This window comes from Haemaphysalis longicornis, unplaced genomic scaffold (genome assembly GCF_048455015.1).
Source record: "Haemaphysalis longicornis isolate Haplotype H1 unplaced genomic scaffold, Haemaphysalis longicornis Haplotype H1 scaffold_12, whole genome shotgun sequence".
Taxonomy (NCBI): Eukaryota; Metazoa; Arthropoda; class Arachnida; order Ixodida; family Ixodidae; genus Haemaphysalis; species Haemaphysalis longicornis.
This window is the reverse complement of record NW_027526225.1, coordinates 104,831,785-104,844,906: the sequence shown is the minus strand read 5'-3', so window position 1 is coordinate 104,844,906 and position 13,122 is coordinate 104,831,785. Positions and strand designations below refer to the sequence as shown.

General features: G+C 47.4%; 2 protein-coding genes across 4 annotated transcripts in view; one reads left to right on the top strand and one right to left on the bottom strand.

Annotated features, from left to right (window-relative positions):
* The window catches only part of LOC144163186 (BET1-like protein), a 441,394-nt gene that overhangs the window by 105,481 nt on the left and 322,791 nt on the right, over positions 1-13,122 (bottom strand). The window lies entirely within an intron of this gene.
* The window catches only part of LOC144163184 (uncharacterized), a 105,944-nt gene that overhangs the window by 83,969 nt on the left and 8,853 nt on the right, over positions 1-13,122 (top strand). For all 3 annotated transcript variants that reach the window (XM_077694014.1, XM_077694015.1, XM_077694013.1), the window contains 5 exons: positions 3,328-3,463; positions 7,378-7,473; positions 7,645-7,799; positions 10,530-10,605; positions 12,872-12,989. In XM_077694014.1, the coding sequence (XP_077550140.1) occupies positions 3,328-3,463; positions 7,378-7,473; positions 7,645-7,799; positions 10,530-10,605; positions 12,872-12,989 (581 nt within the window). The remainder of the gene's footprint in view (positions 1-3,327; positions 3,464-7,377; positions 7,474-7,644; positions 7,800-10,529; positions 10,606-12,871; positions 12,990-13,122) is intronic.

Sequence of the window (13,122 nt, the reverse complement as noted above, 5' to 3'; positions counted from 1 at the left end):
GCCGCCAGAGACCTCTGTAACTTGGGAGTGGAGGACCCACACGCACTTGTCGCAGTCAGTGTGCGAGGTGCGCTTGTGTGACCTGAAGTGACATTATTTCCAGCCGCGACCATAACCCGGAGGCGACGTCATCAAGGACGTCATTACCAGGAACGGCAGTGCGGTGTACTCCAGCCATAGACTTTCATACTAATACATACTAGAGGGAAATCTGGCGCCACATAGGGAGCCGCGCTTCAGCGACCGTTCCGCAATGTACCGGGCTGCAGGCACGTTCCACTTGTCCTTGTCATGGCTCATGAACAGGCTCAAAAGTTGGCTCTGGCTGCAAAAAAGCAACAATATTACTGTGGAAGGTTCATCAAATTTGTTTTGTTATCATAAAATTGAACATCTAAAAAGATTAATTTGTCAATAATTATTTAGAAGGTACGATAAAAAAGAAAAAATATTATCCTTTTTTGTTGATTTGGGCTTCGAGACAAACAAGAAGCCGTATGGATAGCTAAGCCAAGTAGCGAGGACCGTCGCTAGCGGCAATGGCGCCCCCCACGGCAGCCCGCGACTGCAGCGACAGATTTCCCTCTAGTATATATTAGTATGAAACTCTATGACTGAAGCAGCAGTGGGTATGATGATGATTATTATGATGCCCTCAAAGCTTTTGGCACGTGCCCACAAGGGGGTTGGCAGGGGCTGACTCGTTTGTTGAAATCCGTGAAGAACCTAAAAATACTAATTTATTTCCAGAAAGACAGAGGCTGTAAAATCAAACTTCGTTATGAATAAAACGTGAATTAAACGCGAATTACCCATTAATTATCACTTCTGCAATTTAAACGACCTGAAGCAGAACGAAAATCTTGAATACATTTACATATACAGTAGAATCTCGATAAACGGAAATCGCTTAAACGGAATTGCCGCTTAAACGGAACAGTTGCCTGGAATTTGGTTGCTTTTGTATTCAGATAACGTAAAAAAACTCTCGGTAATCGGAACTAAAATTTCCGCATCACCATGTAAACGGGACCAGAAATGGAACTTCTTGTGAAATCCAATGGCATAAGAATAAGCTTTTTACGGTTCCGGCTGTTTCGTTCTTGTTTTTTTTTTCTTCCTCCATGCTTTTTTAGCCTTGTTGGCCTCGTAAGCCTCGTCTCGTAAGTGGTAAGCCGTGTTAGCGCAACGAATGCAACATCGCAGCTTTTGTTCCAGTCGTTCGGTCTCGATTCTAGACGCCGAGGCTACAGGGCTCACCTCCTGTCGCCTCGTTCGTGCCATCGTTGTGCTATTCGTCTTTCATTACCACGTTGCCATCTTCTAAATTCGGTGGCTCGTAAGCACTCGCAAAGTTGAGGCCTCTAGCCTCCGTGAAGATGCAGTTGCAAGGACTCAAACAAAAATAATTGACGCATTTTGTAGTGCACAGCGACTCATTGTTGCAGAATCAACTTTGTGAATGCTGTGCCTACGCTTCTTGTAGTTTTCTTGCTTTCTGAAAACTATCAGCTACAGTCACTTTCTAGTGGTTAGAGTTCCATGAAATGCCCTTAGAAGTTTGTACGCACATAAATTTGCACCTTAGAACATCTCTCTCAGTAAACGGAACTCCTGTTAAACGGAACTAATTTTTCCGGTCCCTTGAAGTTCCGTTTATCGAGAGTCTACTGTATATCCCTTTTTGCATACCCCAAATTCGTTGCACCAGTAGATAATATAATTATAATCCATAAATTCAGCCCCAAACGCTTAATTGATTCCTTGAAAAGCAGTTGTCTAGCTGTCGAGAAACGGCCACAGGCGAGAAAAAAAATGTTCGCTTGTTTCAGGGACCTGGCACCGCACACATATTTCCGTAGGCGAAAGCCCTTTTGTGAACAGATAGAAATTTGAGGAACGAAAATTCTCGCATCATCACCGACGTCGTGGCCGTCATCACCAGCATCGTCGTCGTCGTCATCGTCATCATCAATCATTGGCCTGTTTAAGTTCACTGCAGGCAAAGGCCACTCCCAAAGACAGATTCCCAGCCACTTTAATTATGAATTTGCCGGATCGACTCCTTGCTCCGAATTTTTTCAGTTCATCGCTTCACTAAGCCTTTAGGCCTCCCCTAAGTGATTCCCTGTCTCTAGGTAGCACCAGAATGTTCAGCAACCAAGCGAGAAACGTCGTAAAATCCGCATATGAGGACTGCGAAGAGTTAGAGAGAGTACAAAAAAATTACTGAAATTCTTCAAGCCTGATTGGGTCTTGGTTTGTTCCGATGCCTCGGATGTAAAGAGAGGACAGTTCGGACTTCCCAGGCTTCCTTAGACATGCTTGAGCAGTAGAGTTTGGCTGGTGCGAAAACCGCACTTCGGCGCCTAGTGGCGCCCGAGAAAGAAGACGCAAAGCCGGGCATCCACGGGCCTCCCCGATTTACCAGTCCTGGACGGTCCGAGGGAAGTCTCATGAGAATATATTGGAAAATCTAGCGCCCGATCGCGTCCCGGGCAGCCCACGGACGATCCGAAACCGCTAATTGAGGAGGCCCCATATCAACGAGCGTTTTGTTCAAAAAAATACTTAAGCCCTGCTAGTGCTGCGTGCTACACACGCGTCGGTCCTTCGTCCTCCTTTCATTACGTCCCCCATACGAAGACGTCACATTTCCGTGCGAGATTCAAATGCGTTTTATGACAGAGCGCACAGTATTGGCTGGATGCCTCCGGACGAAACGGTGAAAACGCCCCAGAAGCGCGCGTTATAATGGGGAAAAAATCCAGGGCCATCTCCACTAACATGATACCTGCTGAAAGGCGAAGCATTCAGTGTATAAGTGCATTCTCGGCGCCTTGGCGTTTTTCCCCCGGAGATGAAACCCTTGGGAGGGTGAGGTACACAGCTTTGCTGTAAAAGTATCGTGTCTTTGAAGCACGGTGCGTTCTAGCGCGGGGCTTAAACGCTTGCCTTACGAAGCGTTCCAACGCGAGGCGTAAACGAGTATCCCGGTGTTTTTTAGTACGCGTTACCAAGCGTTCGAGCGCGAGGCGTAAACGAGTTTCCCGGTGTTATTTTTAGCACGCGTTACGTTATAGCGCGCGGCGGAAAAGATTCTCCCGGTGTTTCAGTGCCGTGACTACATGAGACGATGGTTACGATGACGGCATGAGACGCCAACAGCCCGAGCCCCTAAGGGGCTTCTCCCTTAAAAGGGAAGAGCAGTGACTAAGACCTCCCAGAGCAAACTGCTGATAAGGCAATCGTGGTTGCACTTCTTAAGTAACCTGCACCTTCCGAATTCTCGAAATTGACGATGTGCGTGCGCGTATACGTTCGCAGGCTACGGGAACTGCTGCCTTTGAATAGGTGGCGCAGCTGGCCTTTGCCGGGCCAGCGGTGGGACGCTGACGACCAGTGCCGTCTCTTCCTGAAGAGCCAGGCGGCGCATCATGGCGCCAAGCCGGCTGACATGAAGGCGAGCACAACCGTTGCAACCTCCCGCCTTTCACTGCTAAGCAGTATGTCTCATCCCCGAGTTTTCATTCCGGTGAAGCCTCTTTACTCAGCGTGGCTCCGGCGTTCCTTTTGGCCACAGCCGACCTCTCTTTCGCAAGAGTTATTTGACGGTGTCTCTCACGTTTAAAGGAGCCATGAAGTCGAAATACAAGTTTGTTTTATTCGAAAGATTTCCTGTTTTTAGAGTCCCCAGCGCTTGTCCGGATGCAAACAATGTTTTATTCACCGAAAAAAAGTAATCAATTTAGGTTAAAATTTTGGTTTTCCGCTAAATTGTGTGTTTTCGCAGTCTGCAATGACATCACAGGAATCGACCACTACGCAGCCGATTGGAAAGCCTTGTTTACCGTTAGTTAACCTAGATGGCGCCACCATACCATGGCAAGCCATTTTCTGGCTCTCATTTGCTTTTGACAGTATTTGAACGTGGCTTGTTTTTGTTCAGGGAGAAAATAATCGTTTCGTAAAACAGAGTGCTCGCTCGACAAATATGGTCACGTAATACACCATTGCTTGCGTCAATCGGCCAGTGTCGTCTGAGACAACGCAAAAGACCAGCAGTCCTGTGCAGCTAAACCAAGCATAGTCCGCGCAGTACCAACAGCAGTACGCATCGGTACTTCTATGTTTACGTGTGAATTCGTAACTTCCACTGTTGGTCCCACCATTCTTATTGCTTTAAAAAGAATGTGGCCTACATTTTAAACACAAAAGCCCGTTTGGCAAGCTTATAAGCTCTGCCCAATTTGCGTTTGCTTTTGCCGGCCTCCGCCAATCGCAGAGCTGGCTGGTATGACATCATAGGTTCTGTTGCGGGAAATGAACGAGCGGGTCGCATTGCCATTCCCTTTTTTCCTAATTCTACAGCTTATTTGAGCGAAGTTTGCTTTAAAACTGGTGTCAGTATGATTCTAACGAGGCAATATTTTGAATGAACGAACCTTGTGTTTTGTGTTCATGGCTCCTTTAAAAACACGCACATAAGCGGTTGCCGGTTTATGCGTGTACGTTTCGTGAGTGGAGGGAGGAAGGGGGGGGGGGGGGGGGTGCACACTAAGCTGTAGCTTTCATGCCCTCACTAAACATATGTCCGTTGAGCTTGCGGAAGGCTTACACGTGGACGTCAAACAGCCGAATGCGACCTGTCTGGTGTCTTCACTGGTCGAGCGGAGTGGGTTGGTGTGTTACTCAAACCAGAGCTCTTCGATGTAGGCGGTTTTCATTTCATTCATTCATTCATTCATTCATTCATTCATTCATTCATTCATTCATTCATTTCATTCAAATATTTCATTCATTCATTCCAATACCAACAACCTAAAAACATCTGCTTTTATCGGATGTACCAAGCATCAAGCGCAAGCGCACTGCATTTGCTGTAGTCAAGACGCGAGGGTACACTTCGTCGGCGCTGGGAGCTCGGTGGGGGGACGGTAAAACCTGTGCCAGTAAGTTACCGTTCACGGTAAATAGTCACGCATGCGCAGTCAACTCACGCAATCACGATACACCGTAGCCTAAGTACGGTAACGGTATGCTAAAACTCCGTGATCGATGAGCCTTATGGCTTAGCACTGTGGGTAGGTGCGTTGAGGGAATATTTTGAGGCGGGTAACCATTCCCCTCACCTAACCGCCACTTGCATAGTTCGCGCTGGAAGGTTTTATCGTGGCGTGTGTGCGCCAGCGCTCTTTTTTATTTCAGATCAGCAAGGGGACGGCGAGTGTAAGCCTCCAGACTTGTTTTGCGGAATCGACCAACATCCTGTTGTTATTCTCTGGGTCCCACAGCAGTTTGGCCTTCATTCCCGCTTCCTTGTCCTCCTCTGCGCCTCATGCCTCCTCTCAATGTCTCGTCCTCTTTGCGTTCGTAAACAATACATGTGAAGATACACATATCTACTTTTAGTGTTCCGTTCTTATATGACATCACCCATACTGTTTTTTTTTTTTTTTTCATACACGCTTACAACTGCAGTCGCGTGAAGACCTGCGCGTAGCAGCAAAGCTATTCAACAGTGCCTGGGTGCAATTTTCTACTCAGATTTTTCATTCTGCATTGAGTTTGGGTGCGCTTGTGTACGCGTATTGGCGCATGCAAATGTGCGCCCGTATGAGCTTGCAAGTCCGCGCATGCGTACGCGTGTGTGTGGGCACGTGTCAACTTATCTTCTTGAGTGAGCGTGCACACCTCCTTCCGGGTGTGAGTGTACGGATGTGTCGGTGCTTCTGTCTGCGTTGGTGTATATGTAGGGTTGTTCGTTTTCGGGTTTTATATCTTTTTTAAAATCGGGGGATAAAAATCGGGTGCTATTTTTTCGAACTGATAATCAGGGGTAAATCGGTTTTTTTTTTTTTTTTTGCAAAACCATTCCGAAATTCGGGTTTTTTCGGGTTAAATCGGCAGATATGTTAAGTAATACACACAGTCTATTTTACACGGTATCACGATCTTCTTAGCTGTAGCGCGCTAAAATTGGTGTTTATTTCCAGTTGGTAATCGGGGGGATATCAGGGTTTTCTAGAAAAGGCTCTCCAAAATTTGCCATTTGTTTGGGAATAAATCAGTAATGATGGCAATAAAGAAAATTGATAACTTCTAAACAATGAAACATTTAATTCACAAAAAGCTGGTCATGATTTTTTCCCTCATCCTTGTTTACAAACATTATCATCTGCTTGCGCAACAAGCCGGTCCTCATTCGGGACCTGCCTTCTCACTAAACGTATCTCAACTGGGAGGAAGTGCTCTCGACAACACAGTTTCCATTAGCTAGGCACAACAACGCCAGCTCCGCATTTGCCAGCCCGATGTAGCAAACGGTGAAGCCATGCCAATGCTCAATGAGTTCGGAAGAAGTGTTTTGGGGGCTTGCTTCCAGTAAGTGCTGGCTGAGAACGGCGTACCATCAACGCACGATTGTGCAAATCGCTGCTTTGAGAAGGTCCATTCGGGGAGAAATCATCGCATTCAACCCGATTCTCCTGAAACATGTTCGGGGTGTAAGAATCAAAACGAACAAACCTATGTATATGTAGGGTTACCAAGTATTCGATTAAGGAATTTGGGACGTGGGAAAGGGGGGGGGGGGGGGGGGGCGTAGCGTACTCTAACACAGGGAGGCAACGAAATCAGTTTTCCTTATTGCGGTATCTTCCAGACAAATCTATTGTTTCTTTGTTAATGCGGCCTCTTGCAAGTGGTACTTCAGCTGGCTACATTCTGCTCGCAACAATTGCTCTTGCTGGAGAATTACTCATAAAGTTGTCGCACTTTGCGGGGAAGTTCAGCTTAACCAGTAGCTCTACCTGGAAAATTTCGTGTTAACTTCATGCTCCGTAGCGTGACGCGCCTTGCTGACCGTGCGTAGGGTCGCATAAAAATTTTTAACTGGATGGTCCGGGAAAAATCTGGGACATACTATAGCTGTCCCACCCGGGGCGGCGCAGGACTTGGGACGCTGTATCAAAAGTCGGGACACTCCCGCAAAATCTGGGACGGTTGGTAACACTAAGTGTATGGTGTGCGTGTACGGATGCATCAAAGTGTGGGGTGTGTGCGGGTGTATGTGTGGGTAAGGGGTGTGTGAGTTGGTTGGTGTGATTGTCTGTGGGTGTTAGTGGGTGTGTACGTGAGCATGTAGGTGTTTCTGGGTAGGTGTGTGTGTAAAGGGGGGGGGGAGGTTGTGGGCGTGCTCTAATATGAGCTTTAGAACTATAGTAACGACTGCCATTAAAACAACGACAACTGGAAAAAACGTAGGCAGTCGTCGGCGAATGTTTTCGGTTCGTCACATGTTGCTCACAGACATAAAATAGGTTTATAGGCCATCTTCGAGAGAAAAAAGACGACAGCTCACTTGTCGTGGTGCAGGCGGTCTGCGGTAAGCTGGAGTGCGCAAGCCCGACACGGATCGGCCTGTTCAACGCCGGCCACGCCTTGGAAGGAACGTATTGCGGAGGAAGCAATGTGAGGATGTCTTTTTCTCAGCGAGCCTCTTTAAGGGAAATGCGTAAGGAAAACAAATTCGAGAGTGCCGAGTGCCAAATTTAATCACTGACTTTACCGTAACGCATCATTGAATGCTTATATTACGGACGCTGATCAAAGCTCTGCTATGCTCACCGCCTGGCGTCGCAGTGGTGCCATGAAAACAGCTGCGTGCCATTCCCAAAGTCCTTGCCCGTGGTGCCGGGAGGCTGGACCGAGTGGGACATGGTGGCCGATTGCAGCCAGCCCTGCCTCGAGGACAGCGTGGCGCTGATTCACATGAAACGCTCTTGCACCATGCCAGCGTGAGTGAGACTAAGCCGACTTCGTTGTTGTTGTTGTTGTTGTTTTTGTTGTTGTTGTTGTTGTTGTTGTGGTCGTCGTCGTCGTCGTCATCATTGTTCCCTACTGAAACATTCCATTTATACGGAAATTGGGAATACGGAGTTCATGCGGAGTATGACGCCCTCGCCCATCTAAAGTAGGCATTAGTTTAATAAACAGGGCAGTCATATTAGTTCACACAATAAGGTTGTTTGGAACAGTTTTTATGTTTTTATCTTAACTTAGGAGCAAAATCACGCTCGGTATGTTTTCCGTATACTCCGTATATACACAATTCATACGCACATTGATTTGGCTGTTCTGGTAAAATTACAGAGATAAAACCGGTGTCGAATTTTTCGATTAGTATGCAGTATTTTAGTTTCTTGGTCTTCTCAGAAATATTCCTTGTTTTGTGGAGACTTTGTGTCATTCAAAGAAAGTACACAGTATTCCCATATTTCCGTATGTACGGATCCTTTCAAGAAAGAGGGTTGTCGTTGCCGTTGCCGTTGCCGTTGTCGTTGTCGTTGTCGTTGTCGTTGTCGTCGTCGTTGTCGTTGTTGTTGTCGTTGTCGTCGTCGTCCTCGTCATTGTCGTCGTTGTAATTGCTGTAGCAGTAGTTGTTGACTATACGATCAGGCCGACGTCTGTGCGTTTTCCTTCAGTCAATAAATTTATCTCTCTCTCTCTCTCTCTCTCTCTCTCTCTCTCTCTCTCTCTCTCTCTCTCTCTCTCGCTGTCGTCGTCGTTGTTGTCGCCGTCACCGTCATCGTCGTTCTTGTTCTTGTTTTCATTGTTGCGCCATCGTTATGGTTGTTTTTTTTGTTTAATAGCTGCAATATAAACAGAAAATTCCCAGATGTTCGCAAAAAAAGTTGCGGAGCATCGTCATACCGTGTATTCTTAGTCCAGAGAGCATTTTGAAACGAAGCTGCTGATCGGAGGCCAGCTCAGTGAGCGAGACCAGCAGCTACAGTTTTATACACCGCGGCACTCGAAAATGGTGACTCATCGGAATAAGTGCCGGCTGGGTGTTTACAAACGCCACTGCGGAGGCGCGGCGCTTGCTAAGATTACGTGACGTGTTTTTTTTTTTTTTTTTTTGACGTGCCATTGCCAAAACGCCTACCGGCAAGCCCCCACCTTTCTAGACTCCGGTTGTGACTGCGCCTAATTTTTTCTGAATTCGCGGGAGCTCGCTTCTTGATGCCCCTGTCGTCGCTTCCTTTTTTTGGTGGTGGCGATATCGTTTCCACGCACGCCTGCAAAACACGATTGATAAGCATGGCAGGCAAGCATTTCAGCGGCGGACGCCTAGTGTCCACGGCAAATCGCTCAACGAGCCGCTATCGCGTTAAATATAGTTACGCGCACACCTGAATGCATTAAACGGCTGTTCAGGCGGAAGTGACGAGGCCCTTTTCCCAGTCCCGTTGTACCCGACGCCTCACACCCAGGAAGAGCGGAATGGTTCACGGGATTGGGTTCAGCTCCATATTCTAGGCGAGGCACCCGCGATGGCGCGAACGCACGCAACGAAGTTTTTTAGCAGTGGAGCTATTGTTGCTTGTAGCAATGTGTGCGGCATCATCAGAAAACACCGAATCATAGTTACTTCCGCCGTTTACCACGCACGTGCGCTTGCGTTTAACGAGGAGCGCCCGGCGTCGTCAGTGCTTGCACGTGACGCTCGCAGAAATGTGAAGAAAACGGTTCACACGCGTCCGCGCCTCAACGGGGAGAGCACAAGACAGCTCGCGCTACACACGCCCAGTTCGCGAAGGCGGTTCGGTTCTAGCGCGTGTTGACGCGTTACACTTTGGGAGAAACGTCAAAGCCTGCGCCCAAAACGGTCTGGGCCCGCCATTCATGCATGCGGAAGACGACGATATAGATGGATATGAGGAAGACTACTACTACCACAGTATAAGTCGACGATGGAAAATGTACATAAACAATTTCAATGCGTGTGGTGTGTCCTTCAGTGCTTACATAGAGAGAAATCATCCATCTTCGCTGTGGTTCAAGCATTACGTGACTTAATGCAAGCTGCGCCAATTTTTTTGGCAAGTACCCCAGTACTGTGCCTTACGTCCGTTTCAAGGTGCAAAACGTCCGGCAATGCTTGAAGCGTTGCCGGTTAAGTCAAAGCAGATCCTCACAAGTGCGACGGTGGGGTGAAACCAACGCGAATTCGGTTCTCGGTGCATGGTGCTGTTGGAGTTTGGGTTGAAGGTTCCAAACTTCCAGCGGGAGTATTGTTGTTGGTCTAAAAAGTTTCCCAGCTACACCTGTTGGCTTTGGGACACCTGGAGCTACTAAATAACCTATGCTACTTGTGAGGTAGCTCTACCAAGAAGGGGGCCGTATTCAACATGGGCCTCCAACCTGTCGTTTTGTTGTCTGTCCCTAGTAAAGTGCACCAAATACTAACTATAACGAAATTTCTCTGTGCGAATTACCGCTTTACGCGGGATTATACGCACGGACAACACAATCCATGTGCGTGAAGTTGACACTGTTTATACCGAAATGCCGCTAATACAATTTTTCTTCCTCACGATGACTTTTTTATAAAGAAAATTAGCTCAACCTTTGACATGCTCCTCGTTCATGTCAATAAGTGTGTGTTCTGCGTATTTAATCTGCAGTCTCGTGCACTCCTCTCATGAAACCGTTCATCTGCTATTCTGAGAACCCCATTGCAGGCGGAAGAATACGCTCGAAGGCTGTGAAGGGGATGGCGTCACCCTGAGGCCCTGCGACATCAACGCCAATAAGAAGGTAAACGGACCTGAAGCAAAGTGGCATAAAGAAGGTACATATAACGCAGTGATGTAACAAGAACCTTAATATAACGAACGTCGCTGCTTCAAACTTCGGTTAGAAACTTGCGATGCATTTTCTTGCTCCCAAATCTCGGTTTGACTAGAACGTCAAAAAGGTTTGACTAATCAGATAAGCGAAATATTTGTCTGCAAATGCAATATATTTACACAGCGTTGCAGTTCCATAAATGTGTAGATTATGGAGTGACGGGGGCACTCGACTGCTCGTCTGTCTGACTTCTTACAGGGTAACTGGCGCCTTAACTAAAACTCAACAGAAACGTGGTGCGCACAAAGATTACTGGTTATCAAGATTATCTCAGCGAACATTTCTCAGCGAAACAGAACTTCTGCGAAAAATCATTTCGGGTCATTTCCTGGGCATAACGAGGTAGCTTTCCTTGGGGATCTTCTGCGGAGAAAGGTCACCAACTTACCTCGGTCTCTAAAAGAACCCTGAAAAAAAAAAGAAATTATCAAAAAGCAAAAAAAAACCACTTTTTCTTTATCCAGTGAGTTTTCCTTCCCGTACACTTGTTTCTCAACCTTAATCCTTCCCTCATGCCAGGAGTGCCAAAAAGAGGGTACAAGAGCGGAGCCGTGCACACACTTTAGTCTCTCTGTGGGCACTAATGTCTTTCAGCTAAGCCTGTGTCCTTCATAAAACGCAGAAGGGCTTTTGCTGCCTTTTGAGAAGTCGATTGTAGGGGTCTATGTCCTAGAGTAGTCTCAACTGTGAACGGTTGATTGTCCAATCGGCTGAGCTCGGCGGCCAAAACACGTCTTTCCGTTGAATACCTGAGGCAGTACCTCTTCCCCAGTGTCGAGTAGCAATCCGGGCTCTATTTGATTGGAATGGCAGCCAGTGAGGCGTGCGAAGTCTGTGACACGCCAGAGATCATACGACATGTCCGATGCGAGTGTCCGCGGTTTTCAACTGAACGAAGCCAGCTCTCTTCGACGCTGCGAAAGCTAGACTCTCGGCGCCCGTTCTCTGAGGAGACAATCCTGTGCCACTGGCCTTCTCCGTCATCTGCGGGCAAGGCGACCAAAGCGCTCCTGTGTTTTCTAAAAACGGCGGAATTGCACAAAAGACTGTAGCGCAAATGACTACCCTCTATGTACTCACTGGACTTCTTTGTCTATAGTGTCCTACCCCTGGGCACACCACTCTACGCTATGTCTGTACCTTTCCCCTTCTTTTTTCTGTTTTCCTCCTTTTCATCGTAGTTCCCCTTTCCCCCGTGCAGGATAGCATAGTAGGCCGTAGCCTGGTTGACGTTCCTGCCTTTCCTTTACTCTCTCTCTCTCTCTCTCTCTCTCTCTCTCTCTCTCTCTCTCTCTCTCTCTCTCTCTCTCTCTCTCTCTCTCTCTCTCTCTCTCTCTCTCTCTCTCTCTCGGGCTCTAAGCCTGGATTAACTCACCGCCTTTCCGTACGCTTTTTTCCTCCTCCTCCTCCTCCTCCTCCAGAAGTGCCAACGCAGTACCGAGGGAAATGGGTTGGCCAACGAAGCCAGAAAACTGTGCACGCATTGAAGCATGCGTTTGAATTTTGCGCCAAGTTACTTCGCTTCACGTACGCACGCACGCACGCATGCATGCTCCCGCAGAGAGAGAGAGAGAGAGAGAGAGAGAGAGAGAGAGAGAGAGAGAGAGAGAGAGAGATAATAGGAGATTCGCTGCTTTGGCTCCCCCTAAAAAAGTTACTCCTCCGATAGCAAAACATCCGTTGAAATAAGAACCCTTTCTTAACTGGGTTGACCTGAGCATGCCCATTCGACCCCGTAACAACAACAAAAAAAACAATGGCTTTTTAAGGCGTTACACGTACGGACGTCGGAATAGTTCCATAATGCTCTTCCGGAACGAGCTTGAGGGTAGGCATGTCGTGGGCTCCTTAATGTTGCATCACAGTATAATAATCGGGCGATATCCCTCGTGATTTCTTTTTTGAACAAAGTCTGTAACAGAACGAACTAAAATACTGCAGCTTTTCTCTAGATGAGGCAAAAAGTCAAATGGCATCTTAAATTTGTCCCGTCTACTTTATTTGCCTTCTATGCTTTTTCTCACGCCGACGCGTCTTTTCAATGTCTTAACGAAGTAGCCCGGAAATTGTTTGCTAAACAAACTATCTCAGCTAATTGTTTGACAACTGTTTTCGGTCGGCTAGCCGACAAGCCTTATTACGTTCCTTACCTAGACTGCATTCCAACCCTCAGGCCCCAAAATGTGACCGAAAGAAGACCAACCAGGACTACATAAACGAGAAATGCGCCATCTTCTCACAAATGAAGTCCGAGCTGAAGCCGACCGGCACCCAAGTGCCCTACAGTGCAGGTAAGCCCTTCCATAACCCCTTAAAGTTCTCCATAACGGCAAAGTTGCGTGATATTTTGTGGTCCGCCACTAAGAACGATGCTGCTTTCACAGAGCGGTTTTGTTCATCCCACGCCGTCAGTTACAGTTTTCA